We start from the raw sequence: 21,312 nt of genomic DNA, 5'->3' as shown, positions 1-21,312 counted from the left end.
TTTCTCTATTTTTCGATTTTTCAACTTCTCGGATTCAGATTTTTTGTTTTTCAATTTGTGGATTCTTAAAGTTTTTGATTTATAGATTTTTCAATTTTTTAATCTTTTGGTCTTGGGTTTTTTAAATTTTTCGATCTCTCGATCTTTGGTTTTTTTTTGTTCAGTTTGTAGACATTTTGTTTTTTTAATTTTTCAATTTTTAACTTTTCGATTTTGGCTAATTTCGATTCCTCACTTTTTCAGATCTTCGATTTCTCGGTTTCTCCATTTTTCGATTTATCAATTTTTCAATTTTTGAAATTTCAGTATTCAATGTTAGCATTTCTCGATTAATCTTTAGATTTTCTCATTTTTCGATTTCTCGACTTCTTAGTATTCCGATTTTTCAGTTTTTAGATTTTTCATTTTTTCGATTTCCCAATTTTTCGACTCTTCAATTTTCTGGAAAAAAATAAAAAATGTATAATAATCTAGAAAGTGACCACTCAAAAAAAACATCGAGAAATCGAAAAATTAAAAATTTGAAAAATTGAAAAATAAAAAACATTCAAAAATCGAAGAAAAAATCGAGAAATCGAAAAATCGAAAAGTGGAAAATTCTAAAAATTTAACAATCGAAGAATTGAAAAGTCCCAAAACTAAAATATCGAAAAACTGAAAAATGGAAAAAAAGAAGAATCGAAAAATTATCGAAAAAATTGAAAACTCGGGACATCAAAAAGTCGAAAAACCTAAAAATTAAAAAATCAAAAAACTGAGAATGCAAAAAACTGGAAAGTCGACATTGAAGAATTGAAAACTGAAAAATGGAAACATTGAAAAGACAAGCAATCAAGAAATGGGAAAATAAAAAAATCGAGAGATAAAAAAAACTGAAAATTGGGAAACGTTAAAAATTGAAAAACTGCAAAACCGAAAGATCAAAAATTTTAAAAATACAAAAATTGAAAAACCGAAAAATCGAAAACCGAGAAGTTGAAAAATCGAAATATCGAGAAGTCAAAACATCAAAAAAAATTTTTAATTTTAAAAACGAAAAACCGAGAAATCGAAACATCTAACATTTTTAAAATTCAAAAAAATTCAATTTTCGAAAAATTGAACAATCTTGAAAGAGGAACATCAAAAAGCCAAAGTGAAAAATCTAAAATTTAAAGATCTAAAATGTAAAAATAAATTCACAAATTGAAAAATTGAAAAATGGAAAAACTGAACAATCGAAAAAATGAAAAATCGAGAAATCGAAAACTCTAAAAATTAAAAATCAAGAACCTGAAAATTCATAAAATTGAAAATCAAAAAACTGAGAAACTCAAAAATCGAAATATTGAAAAGTCGAGAATTTCAAAAATGGGGAAATAAAAATGTGATTAATCGAAAAATTGAAAGTTGACAAAGGTCAAAAATTGAAAGTTTGAAAACCAGAAAATTGAAAAATCGGAAAATTCAAACTTCGAAATATTGAGAAATCGAAAAATAGAAGAAACAAGAAATCGAAAATTTGAAGAATTGGAAAACTGATGAACAGAAAAATTGAAAAATCTTAACACCGAAATATCGAAAAATTGAGAATTCGAAATCGAAAAATACAAAATGAGAAAAATTGAGGAATCGAAAAATCTCTATATCTAGGGTAAAAATTCAACACGGATTCATAAATCATAAGTTCAGGATTATACTATTTTTTAACACTTATTTTAAATAACATTCATTGAACAAAATTGTAAGATGACATCATTAATTCCTAGGGGGCATGAACGGATAAATTTTGAATGTTGATATTTTTTTCTAAAATCTAGACGCCTAAGGTAAAAACTCAACACGGGTTCATAAACCACAAATGGAGGAGTACGTTATTTTATAAAATTTTAAAAATATTTGTTGTTTCGGGATAACGATTCCAAGCAGATAAATTTTGATATTCCTAAAGTACACACAAAATTTTACAACGATCAGACAGACGGCAAAAGAAAATCTATGTTTCGTACTCTAGGGGATCATAAAACTTGCAGATAACATAAAGTCCAGATGGACTGGATTACAATACTTCCTTAGCATATTTTCTTTTTTATGATTTCTTGTTCTCTGTTAGTATTAAAAAGATTTTAAAAAATGCAAAATTTAGTAGAAAAATTTGAATTCCAAATAAACAAATTTCTAGGAGAACCAAAATATAAACCATATCATCGGCCCATAATTCGGCTTAAGTCCTTAAAAATATATATTTTTCATGGAAAAAACTCGAGAAACTCCATAAATTATTAAAATTTACAGCGTCAGAAATTTAAACACGCTGGTTACTTTCATTTGTATATTTAACTTTTATATTCAATTTAAATTTGTGTGGTTTTCTGATATAAATTTCACAGCTTGACTGAGTGAAAACTCCTCTGGTTTAGGGCCTTCATTCAGTTCAGTGAAAACGCTGAACTGAACTGAACTCGCGAGGGTCTAAAATAAAAACTGAGGTGGAATAAAATTTTATTTCAATTCATGGAGTTACAAAATTGGGGTTATTTATTGCTTTGAACTATTTATAATACAGTAAATAAGATGTCTTAAGAAAATATCGAACATTATTTGTTTTTATTAAAAAATTAATAAAATTTAGAGAAAACCCGGCAAAACAGTTCCTACTAAATATTTTTAATCAGTCAGAATTTACCTCGATTTGTTTATTTCGCAGGTAAATTTATAGTCTTTCAAACCCTAATGAAATTGAATAAAATTTACTTAGAATTCAAATTTAGCAGCTGGTTGATCCACAAGAAGATTGTTTGTTACCCAAAAAAGGTTCTAAACTACCGCTAAAAATCGTTAGAAAAAATTCTTTGGTTTGGGTCGCACAAAGCCTTGAATAATCATGAATTGGGTTCTAGAGTTCGAAATCTACAAGCAAATGAATTTAGTTGAGTTTCGAAAATTTCAAAAATTGTCCGAAATTTGAAGAAGAGAAATTGAAAAAATTTCACTTTTAAAAAAGTTGTCAAAAAATTGTGAAAAAATCCAGGGACGTAGATCTCAATTTGCTGATTCCAAAAATATAGTATGTTGATGGTCACAGAACAACATTTACGAAAGAGTCGGTACGAAATGCGAATTTTTGAAAATTTCTAAAAATTTCGATATTTCAACGGTCGATTCTGGAAAAACGGTTGCACTTATCAAAGAAACGATGCCGGAAGTGAGTTCTAGAGCTCGAAATCTACAAGAAAATGAATTTAGTTGAGTTTCGAAAATTTCAAAAATTGGCCGAAATTTGAATAAGGGGGGACCATTGAAAAAATTTCACTTTTAAAAAAGTTGTCAAAAAATTGTGAAAAAATTCAGGGATGTAGATCTCGACATGCTGATTCCAAAAATATAGTATGTTGATGGTCACGGAAAAACATTTACGAAAGAATCGGTACGAAATGCGAATTTTTGAAAATTTCTAAAAATTTCGATATTTCAACGGTCGATTTTGGAAAAACGGCTGCAGTTATCCAAGAAGTGAGGCCCGAAGTGAGTTTCAGAGCTCGAAATCTACAAGAAAATGTATTTAGTAAAGTTTCGAAAATGTCAAAAACTGGCCGAAATTTGAAGAAGGGGGGACCATTGAAAAAATTTCAGTTTTAAAAAAGTTGTCAAAAAATTGTGAAAAAATTCAGGGACGTAGATTTCGACATGCTGATTCCAAAAATATAGTATGTTGATGGTTACGGAACAACATTTACGAAAGAATCGGTACGAAATGCGAATTTTTGAAAATTTCTAAAAATTTCGATATTTCAACGGTCGATTCTGGAAAAACGGTTGCACTTATCAAAGAAACGATGCCGGAAGTGACTTCTAGAGCTCGAAATCTACAAGAAAATGAATTTAGTTGAGTTTCGAAAATTTCAAAAATTGGCCGAAATTTGAAGAAGGGGGGACCATTGAAAAAATTTCAGTTTTAAAAAAGTTGTCAAAAAATTGTGAAAAAATTCAGGGACGTAGATTTCGACATGCTGATTCCAAAAATATAGTATGTGGATGGTCACGGAACAACATTTACGAAAGAGTCGGCACGAAATGCGAATTTTTGAAAATTTCTAAAAATTTCGATATTTCAACGGTCGATTCTGGAAAAACGGTTGCACTTATCAAAGAAACGATGCCGGAAGTGAGTTCTAGAGCTCGAAATCTACAAGAAAATGAATTTAGTTGAGTTTCGAAAATTTCAAAAATTGGCCGAAATTTGAATAAGGGGGGACCATTGAAAAAATTTCACTTTTAAAAAAGTTGTCAAAAAATTGTAAAAAAATTCAGGGATGTAGATCTCGACATGCTGATTCCAAAAATATAGTATGTTGATGGTCACGGAAAAACATTTACGAAAGAATCGGTACGAAATGCGAATTTTTGAAAATTTCTAAAAATTTCGATATTTCAACGGTCGATTTTGGAAAAACGGCTGCAGTTATCCAAGAAGTGAGGCCCGAAGTGAGTTTCAGAGCTCGAAATCTACAAGAAAATGTATTTAGTAAAGTTTCGAAAATGTCAAAAACTGGCCGAAATTTGAAGAAGGGGGGACCATTGAAAAAATTTCACTTTTAAAAAAGTTGTCAAAAAATTGTGAAAAAAATCAGGGACGTAGATCTCGAATTGCTGATTCCAAAAATATAGTATGTTGATGGTTACGGAACAACATTTACGAAAGAATCGATACGAAATGCGAATTTTTGAAAATTTCTAAAAATTTCGATATTTCAACGGTCGATTCTGGAAAAACGGTTGCACTTATCAAAGAAACGATGCCGGAAGTGAGTTCTAGAGCTCGAAATTTACAAGAAAATGAATTTAGTTGAGTTTCGAAAATTTCAAATATTGGCCGAAATTTGAAGAAAAAAATGTCACTTTTAAAAAAGTTGTCTAAAAATTGTGAAAAAATTCAGCGACGTAGATCTCTATTTGCTGATTCGAAAAATATAGTATGTGGATGGTCACGGAACGACATTTACGAAAGAATCGGTACGAAATGCGAATTTTTGAAAATTTCTAAAAATTTCGTAATTTCAACGGTCGATTCTAGAAAAACGGTTGCACTTATCAAAGAAACGATGCCGGAAGTAAGTTATAGAGTCCGAATTCTACAAGAAAATTTATTTAGTAAAGTTTCGAAAATGTCAAAAATTGGCCAGAATTTGAAGAAGTGGGGACCATTCAAAAAATTTCACTTTTAAAAAACTTGTCTAAAAATTGCGAAAACATTCAGGGGCGTAGATCTCGAGATGCTGATTCCAAAAATGTAGTATGTTGATGGTCACGGAACAACATTTTCGAAAGAATCGGTATGAAATGCGAATTTTTGAAAATTTCTAAAAATTTCGATATTTCAACGGTCGATTCTGGAAAAACGGTTGGACTTATCAATGAAACGAAGCCGGAAGTGAGTTCTCGAGGTCGAAATCTACAAGAAAATGAATTTAGTTGAGTTTCGAAAATGTCAAAAATTGGCTGAAATTTGAAGAAGGGGGGACCATTGAAAAAATTTCACTTTTAAAAAAGTTGTCAAAAAATTGTGAAAAAATTCAGGGAAGTAGATCTCGATTTGCTGATTTCAAAAATATAGTATGTTGATGATCACGGAACAACATTTACGAAAAAATCGGTACGAAATGCGAATTTTCGAAAATTTCTAAAAATTTCGATATTTCAACGGTCGATTCTGGAAAAACGGTTGGACTTATCAAAGAAACGAAGCCGGAAGTGAGTTCTAGAGCTCGAAATTTACAAGAAAATGAATTTAGTTGAGTTTCGAAAATTTCAAAAATTGGCCGAAATTTGAAGAAAAAAATGTCACTTTTAAAAAAGTTGTCTAAAAATTGTGAAAAAATTCAGCGACGTAGATCTCTATTTGCTGATTCGAAAAATATAGTATGTGGATGGTCACGGAACAACATTTACGAAAGAATCGGTACGAAATTCAAATTTTTGAAAATTTCTGAAAATTTCGATATTTCAACGGTCGATTCTGGAAAACCGGTTGCACTTATCAAAGAAACGATGCCGGAAGTGAGTTCTAGAGCTCGAAATCTACAAGAAAATGAATTTAGTTGAGTTTCGAAATTTTCAAAAATTGGCCGAAATTTGAAGAAGGTGGGACCATTGACGGTTAAACAATGTCATACCTACATTTGTGACAGTAGGAGAGAAAAATCTTTTTTTGTTATTTGCCCAAAAGTGTACTGAAAGTTAAACATGCAAATTGACTTCGTTTTCATATTGAAAAATGTTTTAATTTATAGTGCGAACTGCGAATGATAACTGATAACCCAACCTTTGTGTCAGACCATCATATCGTTGATATTTTTAAATAAACAAGTTCATTGGTAAGAATTTCACAGAACGTTGAACAATCATGCAGTGTATATCCAATAAATTTGTTGTTTTCGTATATTTTTCGTTGTTTTTTGTGTTTATTCTGTGCGATCAAGAAGACAGTGCGAATATAACCTGTTTCCTTTTGTATTCCAGGCTCAGGCCGTCCAAAATTACCATAACGGGTGGTGCAAATAAAATCAAAGACAGTTGTCCCCGAAATTCGACTGACCAGAAATGGATTATCGTAAAAGGGAAAATAAAATTTCTGCACGAAAATTCTGTCAAAGCCATTCCCAATTTATTCAGGATCGAGTTACCAAAGGTGGGATTGGAGAAAATTGAGCCCGGAACTTTCAAGGATTTGCCACCACTGAAGACTCTGTATCTTGGAGATAATAATTTGACGAAAATCAAAGCCGGCACCTTCGTGAATTTAGAAGTTTCGTTCCTCGATCTTTCAGGAAATTCCATTTCGGTTCTGCAACCAGGCGCCTTCCAAAATCTGTCAAGCGCAGACCTGGACCTTCGAGAAAACAGGTTGACGGAAATCCAAAAAGGAGTATTTCAAAATGTGTCTCTTAAGAATTTGTATCTGAAGAAAAATTGCATTTCCAGGCTAGAGCCTGGAGTTTTTGGAAGCTTGTACCCAAAAAGCAAATGGGGAGTCAGTTTGCAGTTATCAAACAATTGCATTGAAAGGTTAGATCCACAGGTTTTTGATAACGAAAACATAGACGAATTAATTTTAAATAATAATTCTATCTCGATCCTTCGGTCAGGGGATTTGAATAATTTACCGAATTTGAGTCGGCTATACCTATCGAGAAACAGAATCAAAGAAGTCCCCGAAGGAGTTTTCAACGCTTCCAAAATATCAACTTTAGATTTGACCCACAACCGGATTTCTGTGATCGCAAATGAAGCTTTTGATGGTATGACACGTATATGGTTTATTAGAGTTGACTACAACGAGTTGAAAGAGTGGGATAGTAGGTGGCTGCGTGGGATACCATTGTTACGAATTTCTGCTTCTTATAACAATATTGAGGTGATTCGTGCCGGAAGTTTTATGGACTTTCCGGAAGGTAGTGCAGTGGAACTGGCTCATAATCAAATCAGGAATATTTCTGATGGTGCTTTCGCTGGTTTGGAAAAACTGAATTCTTTGAACTTAAGTTATAATGAAATAAGTGAGTGGAAAATCGATTTCATGAAGAATGTAACGATAAGGGATAATGTAGATCTTCGGGGTAATAAAATTAATTGTACTGATTTGGGGTCGGATTTAGAAGAACTACTTGATAAAGGTTTTCTATTTGATAATTGTTAAGTAATATATGTACGCTGATTGATGGATGTGTTAATAAACAACGAGGAACATATTTTGTAAATAGTGTAATTACAAATAAAGGTTTCATTTTCTTAAAAAAATTCTTTATACATCACACCAATTTCATTTTATTCTTATTAACTAATAATAAAAAACATTGGATTTATCCAGATACAAGTAGACATAAAAATAAAAAAAAATATCTAGATATTTTCTAAATATTATTGTAACATGAATAAAGGCAATATCAGTGGTGAGAGAGACCAATAGAGAAAATCGCGGAAATGTTGAATATGACGAATTTAAGAATGTTGTTTATAAGAACAGAGGACTAAGTTCACCAGAGGTAAAATGGCACTTCTGATACTCTTTCTTTCAAAGTTGCTGAAAAGTTATTCTGTATTTATGTTGGCAATTTAGATGTAGATACTGTAGGAACAACAGGAATAAATTCTTATGTCAATGGGTTATAAACACAGGAAAGTAAATGGTCGCAAAATTCTATGTGAACAAAAACATGTCGTTGCAGCCAAAATTACTTTTTTGAGAACATATTTACAGTTTATAAATTCTTGTGAAAATTTGACTTTCGTGTATTTGGATGAAACATGGACCTATCAAAATGGTTCATCCATTCGTCGCTGGGTGCACGGTACTGATTTAAAAAGCAACTCCACCAAAATTAAAAGTGAAGGATCAAGGTTTACTGTTCTCCACGCGGGTTGTTCAACGGGGTTGTTGGATGGTTGTAACAATTTTTTAAATTCAAAAAATAACGATAGAGACTATCATAAAACGATGGACGGGACAATTTTTCAAAATTGGGTGGTTAATCAGCTCATTCCTGCTTTGGCAAAGTTGAACCAAAAATGTGTGGTGGTTTTAGACAATGCACCGTATCATTCGATTCAGTTGGATAAACCACCCACTTTTTCTAGTAAAAAATGTGAAATTTAGGAATGGCTTTATAAACATAGTGTTGAATTTGACAAAAAATTTTCGAAGAAACAGTTGTAGGATTTAATTAAACCCTTCAGAAACAATAGAAAAAAAAAGGTATTTGGTAGACGAGATATTAAGAGAAAGTGGACATGAAGTTCTTAGATTACCTCCGTACCATTGTTAATATAATCCAATTGAAATGGCGTGGGGATTTTGTAAGAACAATTACAACAAGCATATAAATTCTTAACCTTCATTAAAAAATAGGGTGGAGAATTTATGGCTTGAGGCGCTTTCTAAATGTACTCCAAGCATTTGGCAAAATTTTTGTAAACATTGTAAAAACTAATTTTAGCAGATTGGGAAAAAATATGGGAAATCTTTCGTACGAATCTGTACCTCCTTTCATTATTTCGCTAGGTGAATCTGATTCAGAAGCTGAATTAGAAAATGACGGTGATGATACAAATTTTCATAGCGAAATAATGGAAATGGAGTGAATTGTAGCTTGTCGGGGGGTGATATTTTTACGCATCTTTCGTTTTAAATTTACCAAGGTAGTATGTGAAAAACTACCTGACGTACAACAAAATAAGTATAATTTTAGAGAGAAGGCGTATAGTAACGTTCTTATTAATAAGCGATTGGAAGTACTTAGTAAAAGCAAATAAAGAGCACTTACGTAAGCATTAGTAATAGCTATATAGATAAATCATTCAATTTAAGGCCGGAAAAATGTTTCAGAAGAGCTAAACCCATCAAAGCACTAGAGCAAGGTTGTCGTCTTTTACCAACCCTTTTAATAATCTGAGAAAAGTGAAAAAACAAATTGGAAGATATGGAAAAAGGCTGTTCACAAAGGTCGAAATTTCCATTTCTAAGAAGAGTGGGGGAGCAGAACGAACTGATGATTGAGAATTAAAGATGTTAAGCTAAATGTGGCATGCGACAATAGTCGTATGTAGAACCCCCATTCATATAAAAACAATGTTTAAGGAAATTTTAGTGTTTGTTCCTTACATATGAAATAAACACTTACAAAGAGCCGAATAACTGTTTTAAATAGCGTAAAGTTTTATGCTTTCTAAGAAATGTATACCGTTAACTTGGTCATTGCTACTACTGAAAGTATCGGAAACAATGTTTATATTTCTGGCATATTTTTTAACCTTTAGTTTAATAAAACATAACCTAATGAAAAAAGTTCAGGGAATTTTTATTCCTCTGCATTGAATACCAACAAACTCATTAAGTTTTCATGGCCAACCCTACTATATAAAGATCGTGAAGGGATAATATATTTTTTTTAGACATTTAAACAATAATTTGGGGTAATAAACGATGAAATAATTATATTTTTAAATTATATTCATATATAATTAATATTTTGATCTACGAGTATGCTTGTATTAAGTTCTTACTAATTAATTTTGGAAAATTGTTGAATTATAATAATAATATTAATAATAATAATAATAATAATAGGACTTTATTAAATAATAATAGGCGAAGTCTAGCCATAGGCTATTCCACTTAACCTTAGATTTACAAGAAAATAAAACTAACCAAACAGTTTGTACAGAAAAACGGATTAAATATCTAGACAGGAGTCAGCTAGGTAATGATCAAATTAAATAATTTAAACTAATTAAATCTAAATTAAATTAAATTAAATTAAATAATCCATAATTAGAAACTAAATTTATACAAATAATAATAATAATAATAATAATAACAAAAAGTTAACAACAAGCAAGAGAACCACAATAATAAACTTAAACCTAAGTATTAATCAAGCATTTTTTAATTTTTTTCCTAAAACAATTGATGGAAGAACTTGAATTAAACTCTAATAAAAATTTATTGTAAACTTTGATAATATTGTACGTGAAAGATCTCTGAAAGATAGACGTATAATGCTTTGGCATTGACAGTTCTTTAAGATTCCTTAATGGGAGACTTGAGTTTAACATACTTTTTCTTGTATGAAATTTACAACGCAAGTACGGCGGAGAGTTAGAGGAAAATAACTTGAAAGCAAAGATAGATAGGTGATACTGAAACAATTTGTCAATTTTCATCCAACCAAGCTCACAGATTTTCTGAGACACATGATCAAATTTCCTCAAACCAAAAATGAAACGACAACAATTATTTTGGATTTTTTGAAGACGGTATTTATCAATACTGTCAAGACATGGGTAATATATTACTAGGCAATAATTTATATATGACAAGACAAGAGACTCACATAATTTCTTCCTCAATTTAAAATTGAGTAAAAGGTAATTTGAATAAAGAAGTTTCAAGGCTACATAAGATTTTTTAATAATGTTAGAAATATGGGTCTTAAAACGAAAATCGTCATCAATCACCAATCCCAAATTTCTTATAGTATGTAAAACTGGTAGTTTTATATTATCAAATTTAACATTAATATTGTCAAAAACAACATTTTTAAATTTTCGGGGAGCGAAGCAAATAACTTTGCATTTATTTATATTCAGTTGGAGGTTAATATCAGATGAAACATTTGCTATATTTTGTAAGTCATTATTTATATGGTTAGATGCTATATCAACTTCGTTAGGTAGGAAATGATGCTGCATTTGGGTGTCATCTGCAAAGGCTCTCTTTTTACATACTGAAGGTATCTGCAACAATTGGGAAGTATATATAGTAAAAAGAATTGGGCCTAAGACCGAGCCTTGCGGTACGCCTGATGTTATTAAGCCAATTTTAGATTTACCAGACTCGGTTACAACTTGTTGATGTCGATTTTGTAAATATGATTTAAAAAACGAAACAGAAATTTGATCGAACCCATAATATTCCAATTTTGTGCAGAGGAGTTGGTGGTCCAAAGTATCAAAAGCTTTTGAATAATCTAAAAGAGTTACAATACTTGCGTGGCTTTTGTCAAGTTCAATCAGGCAATCATCGATAACAGAAGCTAGAGCTGTTGTTGTGCTATATCCCTTGCGAAAACCAGATTGATCTTCAGATAATATCTCTTCTTTTACTATAAAATTAAAGATTTGATTATAGATACATTTTTCTAAGACTTTAGATAATGTTGGAAGAATACTTATTGGTCTTAGGTCTTCTGGAGAGTTTACCTCGTCGATTTTGGGAATAGAATGAATTAAAGCCACTTTCCATAATTCTGGAAAGTATCCAGTCTCCAGACAGCAATTAATAATGTGAGTAATTGGCTGAACTATATTAGGGCAACATAATTTAATCATGTAAGCAGAGATACCATCAATACCCATAGCATTAGATTTTAAGCTATTTATGATTTGAAACACTTCCTCCTCAGTGGCCAATGAAAATTTAAAGTTACTATTTGGTTTATATTTGATACCTTTTATGTTATTAACAGCTTCAACACAGTTTTGGGGAGGAGTGAATACTGACAAAAAATATTCATTTATTTCATCAGCACTGAATGTAGATAGATCACATCCTTTAACTTTTTTTTGAATATTTAACTTTTTTAGTGCAACCCATAGTCTTTTTTTGTTTGAAGTATTACTTTCATAATCTAAGTACGCTTTTTTTTCCCGTTTCAATGCAGCAACCGTAGAATTTCTTAGCTGCTTATAAAATAGCCAGTGCTGAGCAGATTTAGTTTGCTTATATAAACTTAATGCTCGATTTCTTTGTTTCATAAATTCTTTAATAGAAGGGGTGAGCCAAGGTGCATAGGGCTTTGAAATGAACGAGGTTTTGAACGGAGCGTGATAGTCAAATAATTCTAACACAGTTGTGTTAAGGTACCTGATTTTATCTTCAATATTGAGGATGTAATAAATGTTATCCAAAGATTTTTTATTTAAGTCTAACATAAATTTATCATGCAAAAAGTTTTTAAAGTCTCTGTATGTAGTATATTTAGGAGTCATTTTAGGAATATTTATGTCTAATATGCAAAAGGCTAGACGATGATCAGATATTAGATCAGCATTTATAACTCCACTTCTACGAAATAATGCATTATTATTGATAAAAATAGGATCGATCAACGTCTCAGAATTTCGCGTAACTCTGGTACTTTCAGAGATAATTTGTTGAAAACCATAGGCAACAAAACAATCATTTAGCTTATTATTGAAATGAAAATCTTCATTCAGGTCGCCAGTTATTAAATATATTATCGTACTGTGGAGTAATAAAAGATAAAAAGTTGTCAAAGAATTCGGTGGCATCGTTTAAAGAAGAAGCATATTTATATTATTACTGAATTACTATTGCGAAATTTTGTACATGGCACAGAAGTAAAATTAACAATCAACCAAACTGTGCATTGTATGCTCCAAGAACAACTAAATGACACACACTTTAATAATTAGCTAGTAGTTGAACAATTTTCATCAAAAAAACAGAAGCTGCAGTCTTATAAAATTGTCAAGGAATAAAAATTAGATTTTTTTAAGGGCAACTTACTTTAGAAAATATGTAAAGTTAATTTCAAATGAATATGAATATTGTGCAAATTTCTTGATTAGGATGGCGTTTGAATTCGACTTTAAAGTATCGTAGACAAATTTCACGGAATTCTTGTTTACAAAAAAAGTATTGTTTTTGTTGAAACAAGAGTCAATTATTATTCCGCATGTCTCAAGCAAATCCAGTGTATTTAAATTAATTGCAGTTACGATAATAATATATTGTACCGAGTCCAATTTTTGTTCGTAAAAACAGGTACAAAACGATACATGAAAAATGTGCAATCCCGTCAATACCTCGCTAAAAAAGAAATTTTGACAACAATTAAATTCTTGTGACACAGGCTGCATGTTACGAACTAATAAAGGTATTTCGGATTTTAGTTCCTTGTTTCTTAAATAACAGTTTGGTAGATTTGGTTTAATAAATTATGTGGTTAATTATCTAGACGATAGTTTTGGTTTATACTACGAACTACGAGCTATATAATAGTGATAAGTGATAGATAACCCAACGGTTGGGTCAGACTATCGTGTCGCGTATACATTTAAATCAATAAGTTCTTTGGTAATAGTTTCACAAAACGTTGAACAATCATGAAGTACGTTCCTAATAAAATTGTTTTCCTGTGTTTTTCGTTGGTTTTTGCGCTTACTCTTTGTGATCAGCAACACACAGTGAACATAACCTGTCGCTATGTGTCTAATTGGGGGATCATGTCAACCTATACCATGCAGATGGGTGCACATAAAATCAAAAATCGCTGTCCTGAATCTGCAACCGAACTGAAATGGATTGAGGTACAAGGGACAATGAAAATTCTGTACGAAGATTCTGTCAAAGACTTTCAAAATTTAGGCCGGCTCGATCTAACAATGGTAGGATTGGAGGAGATTCAGCCCGGCACTTTCAAGAATTTGTCACGACTCCAAACTTTCTACGCTGATCAAAATAACTTGCCGAAACTTAAAACCGGTACCTTCGTCAACTTGGACATGACGTTCCTCATCCTTTGCAAAAATTTCATTTCGGATTTGGAACCAGGCACATTCCAAAACGTGACAGTTTTTGATTTTGATCTTGACGCAAACAAGTTAAGAAAGATCCGAAAAGGGGTGTTTCAGAATGTGTACGCTTGGATTTTGCGTTTGGAAAATAATGGCATTTCGAAACTAGAACGTGGAGTTTTTGCAAACTTGGGTACAAAGAGCAGTTCAGGGGTTTATTTGTATTTATCACACAATTGCATTAAAAGATTACATCCACAGATTTTTGATAACGAACACATATATGCTTTATTTTTAAATAATAATTCTATTTCGAATCTTCGGCCAGGCGATTTGAATAATTTACCAAAACTGCATTTGCTACATCTGTCTAGAAACAGACTCACACAAGTTCCCGAAGGAGTTTTCAACGCTTCCAAAATATCAACTTTAGATTTGAGCCACAACCGGATTTCAGTGATCGCAAATGGAGCGTTAGATGGTATGACAGAATTGAGGTTCTTTGAAATTCAGCATAACCAGTTGAAAGAGTGGGATGATGGATGGTTTCGTGGGTTATCGCTGATCAAATTTAATGCTTCTTACAACTATATTGAGGTAATTCATGCCGGAAGTTTTGTGGCATTCGGGAAAGATAGTAAGGTGGAGCTAGCCCATAATCAAATCAGAAATATTTCTGACTGTGCTTTCACTGGTCTAGAAAGATTGAAGTCTCTGGACTTGAGCTATAATGAAATAAGTGAGTGGAAAATCGATTTCATGAAGAATGTAGTGATAGGAGATAATGTAGATCTTCGGGGTAATAAAATTAATTGTACTGATTTGGGGTTGGATTTACAAGAGCTCCTAGATAAAGGATTTATGTTTGATCATTGTTAAGTATAAATAGTGTAATAATTTTAGAAATAAAGATTTCATTTTCCTAAAGAAATTCCTTATACACCACTTTCACTTTATTCTTATTTTTAATATCAGTGTTGAGAATAGGAAATACTGGATTTATCCAGACACAGGTAAACGTAAAAATGAAAAAAAATATCTAGATATAGATTAAAGATAATTTTATTATGAAGTCAGTGGTGAGCTAATACGTGGTAAGGTAGCTTTGTTAGCTTAACTGGTTTGGTAGTTAATGAAAGGGAGGAAGCCTTTGTTTAACGAAAATTAATCGTAACGATGGCGCCCAGTTTTCCCCAACACGCGCAGCTAATTTTTGCGCCTTTTTAATCGGTAAAATGCGATTTTTCGACCGACGCCACCCCATGTAAATTTGATTCATTGTTTGTGAATTCACAGTTCATGTTAGGATTTTAATCGTTAACCGGTGCTAACACAATTTATTTAACAGACATTTACTAGAAGATTTCATGAAATACACTTATAGTCAGGACACTTTTAAATTTTTCGCGCGCTTTCATTTTTTTCCATGTCAATTGAAGGTGGGATGTTTGGGTTATCACAACAACAAAGAGAAAAATTAAACAGACATTGAGTCCGCTTTGTTTCCCCAGCGATACTTACACCATTAGCTAATCACTTTTCAAAAATCTTTTGTAGTTATGCAACCAACAATTATAATTGCAATTATTTTCCAATATGATCTTCGTGAAACAGTATTTTTTAATTTGCATGGAAAATCCATACGCCACTAGATGAACACTTTGTACCGTGTGTTCATTAATTATTTAGGTGGAAGAATGCAGATTATGCAATTAAACAAACACATGCGTAATCTTGGTTGCATAGTGACGTGAATCAATTTTCAAACTAAGGTTAGCTCTTGCTTATTGAAAACTAGAAAAACTAGTGAAATAATAACTTCATGAAATCATGAATGTTTTATGTTCCACAGAGAAAACCATTTTGCACTTAAAAAAAAAAAAACTCGAAAGTTTGAGGTTTCAAACACCAACGCGGACAATCAGATCTAAATAATTAATGAACGCACGGTATATTAAAAGTGTTTTGGTTTAAATTGTGAACTACCAGAGATAATTGATAACCCAACGTTTCGTTTGCGTCAGACTCATATCGCTGACATTTTTAAATAAATAAGTTAGTAAGAGTCTCACAAAACGTTGAACCATCATGAAGTGCTTCTCGAATAAAATTGTTTTCGTGTGTTTTTCGTTGGTTTTAACGTTAACTCTGTGTAACCATGAAAACAGTGCGACTACAACCTGTCGACTTTGGTCTGCTCGACGGATTATAGCCACATTCACCGTAACCGGGGGTGCAGATAAAATCAAAGACAGTTGTCCTCGAAATTCCACCGAAAAGAAAACTATCGAAATACGAGGGACAATCAAAACCCTGTACGAAGATTCCGTCAAGAACATAACTAATTTATTCAAAATCGACTTAGTAAAGGTGGGATTAGAGAAAATCCAGCCCGGGACTTTCAAGGATTTGTCGCCACTCATGGATTTGATAATTCAAGAAAATAAATTGAAGACACTTAAAACCGGTACCTTTGTTAACTTGAACGTTTCGTTTCTCAGTCTTCGAAGAAATTTCATTTCGGTTTTGCAACCAGGTGTCTTCCAAAACCTGTCACTTTACCAACTGGCTCTTGAAGAAAATAGATTAACGAAAATCGCAAAAGGAGTGTTTCAGGATGTTTCTCTTACGCGTTTGAGTTTGGACCAAAATGGCATTTCAAGACTAGAACCTGGAGTTTTTGCAAGCTTGCACCCGAAGAACGAAGAGGGAATAAGTTTGTCCTTATCAGACAACAAAATTGAAAGATTAGATCCACAGGTTTTTGATAACAAAGACATAGATCATGTAAATTTAGGTAACAACTCTATCTCGATACTTCACCCAGGCGATTTGAATAATTTACCGAATTTGACTAGGCTTAACCTGACTAGAAACAGACTCAAGGAAGTTCCTGAAGGAGTTTTTAACGCTTCTAAAATAGTGATTCTAGATTTGAGTCACAACCAGATTTCTGTGATCGCAAATGGAGCGTTAGATGGTATGAAAGGTTTATGGTATATTAGGATTCACCATAATCAGCTGAAAGAGTGGGATAGTAGATGGTTTCGTGGGTTGTCAATGATCAAAATTTTTGCTTCTAATAACTATATTGAGACAATTCCTGAGGGAAGTTTTGTGGAGGTTCAGGAATATACTGCGGTGGACTTAGCTCATAACCAAATCAGAAATATTTCTGACGGTGCTTTCGCTGGTCTGAAACGGTTAAGGTCTCTGGACTTAAGTTATAATAAAATAAGGAAATGGAAAATCGAGTTCTTGGAGAAAGTAATGATACAAGAAAATGTCGATCTTCGAGGTAATAATATCAGTTGTTCTGAGATTGAGTCGGGTATACAACAACTCCGAAATCAAGGATTTATTTTTGATAAATGTTGAGTAAAATATGGGCTTTCGAACAATGTATTAATAAACAGCGGTGAAAATACTTTATAAATCTATAAAATACTGATGATTTCGTTTCCCTAAAAATATCCTTATGTATCACACAACTTTGACATATTTTTTCGAAAAAATCAGACTTCGATCACCGTAACTCCACTTTTTCTGTTATCAGTGCTTTAAAATGGTCAAAGGTTATCTCGAAGGAATTTCCTGCGTCCGTAAAAAACAGTTTCGAAAAATTATAAAATTTAACTTTGATTTCTTTAATGGTGAACTAAAATTATTAATATATGTGCAGGATTTTCAATATGTCGAGCTTCAATTTTCCTATTTTTCAGCTTTCAGATGTTCTGCTTTTCATTTATTCAATTTCTGGATTTTTTGATTTTGTGTTTTTTCAGTTCTTCAATTTCTGGTCTCTGGAGTTTTAAATGTTTTGATTTTCAACTTTTGCAATATTCAGTGTTTTCGATCCTTTTCAGTTGCCCGATTTTAATTTTATTAATTTTTTGATCTGCAGTATTTCTAGTTTTCAGTTTTTAACTTTCTCGTTTCTCGAATTCTTAATTTTTATACTTTCAAATTATTGTGCAATTTTTATATTTTTCCTCTTTTGGATAGTTCTACATTTTCGTTTGACCAATTTTACGATTTTTCAGTTTCTTTGCAATTTTCTTAGTTTTCAATTTTCAACTTTCTGGTTTTTCAGCTTATGAATATTTTCGATGTTTCAATATTGCAAGTATTCGATTTTGCAGAATTTTGTTTTTTTCAGTTTTTCGATTGTTCAATTTATCAAAGTTCCAATTTTTCGATTTTTCAATTTTCTTTTCTTCAGTTTTTCGATTTGTCATTTCTTGAGTTTCCAATTTTTCGGTTTTTTTACTTTTAAAATTTTCATTTCTCAAATTCTTTGATTTTTCTGGTCTTCAGTTCTAAGTTTTTCAATTTTTTCGTCTCTTCAACTTTTGAATTTTGCAATCTTTAGGTTTTTCAACTTTTAAATTGTTCAATTTTTTCGCTGCGTCAATACCTCGGTTTGTAGTTTTTCCTTTTTTAAATTTTACGACTTTTCAGCTTCTCGATTTTAATTTTTCAGTTTTCATCTTTTGAATTTTTGAATTTACATTTATCAGATTAATTTAATTACTTTAATGTTTCAACTTTCTAATTTCAAATTTCTCCAATTTTATTGCTTCAATGAATTTTCCAATTTTTCAACTAGATGTTTCAATATCACGAACTTGTAACTTTCGATGTTACAAATTTTTAATTTTGTAGATTTTCGGTTTTTAAGTTAGACTGTCCAGTTTCATTTTTCAATATTTTGATTTTCCAGTTTGCATGTTTTTATCTTTTGTTTTTTTTTCAATTTTTCAGTTTTCATATTTTTAGACTTTTCAAGATTTTAATCGAAAATTTTTAGGTTTTTCAGCGCTTGCATGTTTTAAGTTTTTTTTTAATTATTATTAGATTTATAATTTCTGAACTTTTAGATTTTTGGTATTTTCACTTTTAAATTGTTCATTTATTCGATTTTCCAATTTTTCGATTTTTTTAAATCCTTTCGAAGTTACATTTTTTGAAATTTCAATCATCAGATTTTTAATGTTTGGGTTTTTAGAATTTTTAGAATTTCAGTGTGTAGATTGTTCAGTTTTTCGTTTCTCCAGTTTTTTGATTTACAGTCAACTTCTCAATTTTTTGATATTTAGGATTTCAAATTTTTAAATTTTTGGCTTTACAATTTTCGGAATTTTCAGCTTTTAGGTAGCGCATTTTTCGTTTGAACTATTTTTCAGTTTCTCGACTTTTAACTTTTCTCATTTTTGATATTTTTCCGGTTTTATATTAAAAATTCTTTATTATTTTTTCGTTTTTTTAACTTCTAAATTTTCAATTATCTATTTTATTTATCAATTTCTAATTTTTCAATGCTTCAAGCATTAGGTTTTTCAAAAAACTCGATTTTTTCATTTTTCGATGTTCAATTACTTATTCGATTTTTCTATTTTACGATTTTTCAAGTTTTCGAACTTCCTTGTTCCGTGTCTTCAGTTTATCGATCGACAATTTTTCCAGTTTTCAATTATTTCGATTTTTCAACTTTTAAAATTTTCAGTTTTTTCCTTTTTGCATTGTTCGGATTCAATTTTCCATTTTTTCAGTTTTACAATTTTTAGCTTGTCGAGTTTAATTTTTCCATTTTCACCTTTTGAATTTTACAATGTTTAGATTTTCCAATTAGATTTTTCAAACTTCCAATTTTCAGATTTTTTAATTTTTACTGAAGTTTTCGATTTTTGAATTTTGAAATTTTCTAGTTTTTCAATTAGATGTTTAATTTTTCGATTTTTTCAATTTTTAAACTTTAAATTCCTCTTTGTTTCAGTATTAGAATTTCTCACTTTTTCGATTTTGCAACTTTTCAGATTTTCAATCATCAAATTTCCCAGTTTATTTTCTCAATATTTTGACTTCCGATTTTTTTGATTTGCAATCTCTAGAATTTTCAATTTTTCAATTTTTTAGACTTTTCAGCTTTAAGTAAATTTTCGAAATTTCCATCGTTAGATTTTTAATTTTTTCCTATTTCAAATTTTTCAAATTTTCAATTTTTCGATTGTTCAACTCGTTTTCCGGTTTTTCGATTTTACAAATAATGTTAGAATTTTCAACTTTTAGAGAGCTCAGTTATTCGTTTCGACTGTTTTACGATTTCTCAGTTATTTCTTTTTTAATTTTTCAATTTTTGATTTGCAATTTTTCTGGTTTTCAATTTTAAGTTTTTCGATTTATTCGCTTTTTGCAGCTTTCATATACTTAGTTCAATTTTTCGTTTGAGCAATTTCCCAATTTTTCAGCTTTTTTTTGTTTATCGATTTTACAATTTTTAGAATTTCAGCTTTTAGGTAACTCATTTTTTCGTTTGTTTCAATTTAAAAATTTTTCGATTTTTCAGTTTTTGAATTTTACAATTTTTCAGTATTTTCAACGTTTGAATTTTGCAGCTTTTGTTCAATTTCTTAATAATAATAATAATAATAATAATAATAATAATACACTTTATTTACCTTCAGAAAATATACAGAAAATACAGAAAATATTTAAGAAGGGATTGTCAAAATAAAATAATACAACAAATATATAGTAACAAAATATTGCAAAAAAAACCAAAACATGGAATTACAAATTACAATTTTAATGTGGTTTTAACCGTACGAAAATTAGTTGCATTTTTTATTTCATAGACCAAGTTGTTAAAAAATTTACAAGTGAAATGTAAACTTCTTTTGCCGCTTTTCAATTGTTACGTTTCTCAATTTCCAGTTTTTTGTTTTTCGTTGTTCAATGATTTTTCCAATGATGAAATTTTTTAAAGTTTAAAATTTTGATTTTTTTTTATTTTTCCATTCCTCCTTTTTCAGTTTTTCGATTTGAAATCTTTGGAACTATCAATTTCACAGCTTTTCAATTTAGCTAACGTTGCAGATATTGTTATCTTTATGTATTGAATAATATTATTCTTTATACTAAAAAGAATGATAACATGCCTAACCTAACCTTTCGCTCACCCCATTATATCCCTAATACTTATTTTTAAATAAATTTTTGCACAATGTTTTTTATGAACATGTAGACGGTGCAGCTATAATCTGTAACAACTTATCTTTCTTGGTGACAACTTCAACCTATACCATAAACAGTGGTGCAGATAATTGAAAGACAGTTGTCCTCGAAACCCAAAGACTTACTCAATTTAATCGGAATTAATTGAACACGGGTAGGATTGGACAAAATTGAGCCCGGAACTTTCAAGGATTTGCCACAACAACCTTACAGGAAGTCAAA

The 21,312-nt window shown here is 30.8% G+C and overlaps 3 protein-coding genes across 3 annotated transcripts in view; 2 read left to right on the top strand and 1 right to left on the bottom strand.

Moving 5' to 3' along the window:
• Positions 1–21,312, bottom strand: part of LOC135137857 (leucine-rich repeat-containing protein 15-like) — a 116,713-nt gene that overhangs the window by 39,030 nt on the left and 56,371 nt on the right. The gene's annotated exons all lie outside the window — the stretch shown is intronic.
• Positions 6,322–14,955, top strand: LOC135137859 (slit homolog 2 protein-like). Its single transcript, XM_064067614.1, has 3 exons — positions 6,322–7,670; positions 9,038–9,073; positions 13,658–14,955. Exons 1-3 carry the CDS (start codon positions 6,383–6,385, stop codon positions 14,953–14,955), a joined length of 2,622 nt encoding a protein of 873 aa, XP_063923684.1. The 5' UTR covers positions 6,322–6,382.
• Positions 16,156–17,458, top strand: LOC135138152 (leucine-rich repeat-containing protein 15-like). The gene has a single exon (XM_064068039.1). It carries the CDS (start codon positions 16,165–16,167, stop codon positions 17,452–17,454), a length of 1,290 nt encoding a protein of 429 aa, XP_063924109.1. The 5' UTR covers positions 16,156–16,164; the 3' UTR covers positions 17,455–17,458.

This window comes from Zophobas morio, unplaced genomic scaffold (assembly GCF_036711695.1).
Source record: "Zophobas morio isolate AGI-343-1 ecotype UQ-CSIRO unplaced genomic scaffold, CSIRO_AGI_Zmor_V1 ptg000030l, whole genome shotgun sequence".
Taxonomy (NCBI): Eukaryota; Metazoa; Arthropoda; class Insecta; order Coleoptera; family Tenebrionidae; genus Zophobas; species Zophobas morio.
Note: the sequence above shows the minus strand (reverse complement) of the source record. Positions and strands in the feature narration are given on the sequence as shown.

Bases quoted from the DNA above. Each gene is read 5' to 3' on its own strand.
- LOC135137859 (XM_064067614.1), top strand. From the start codon at position 6,383: ATGCAGTGTATATCCAATAAATTTGTTGTTTTCGTATATTTTTCGTTG. The intron at 7,671-9,037 runs GTTAAGTAATAT...TTATTTCGCTAG, and splicing joins AGGTTTTCTATTTGATAATT to GTGAATCTGATTCAGAAGCT. The intron at 9,074-13,657 runs GTGATGATACAA...TCACAAAACGTT, and splicing joins AGCTGAATTAGAAAATGACG to GAACAATCATGAAGTACGTT.
- LOC135138152 (XM_064068039.1), top strand. From the start codon at position 16,165: ATGAAGTGCTTCTCGAATAAAATTGTTTTCGTGTGTTTTTCGTTGGTT.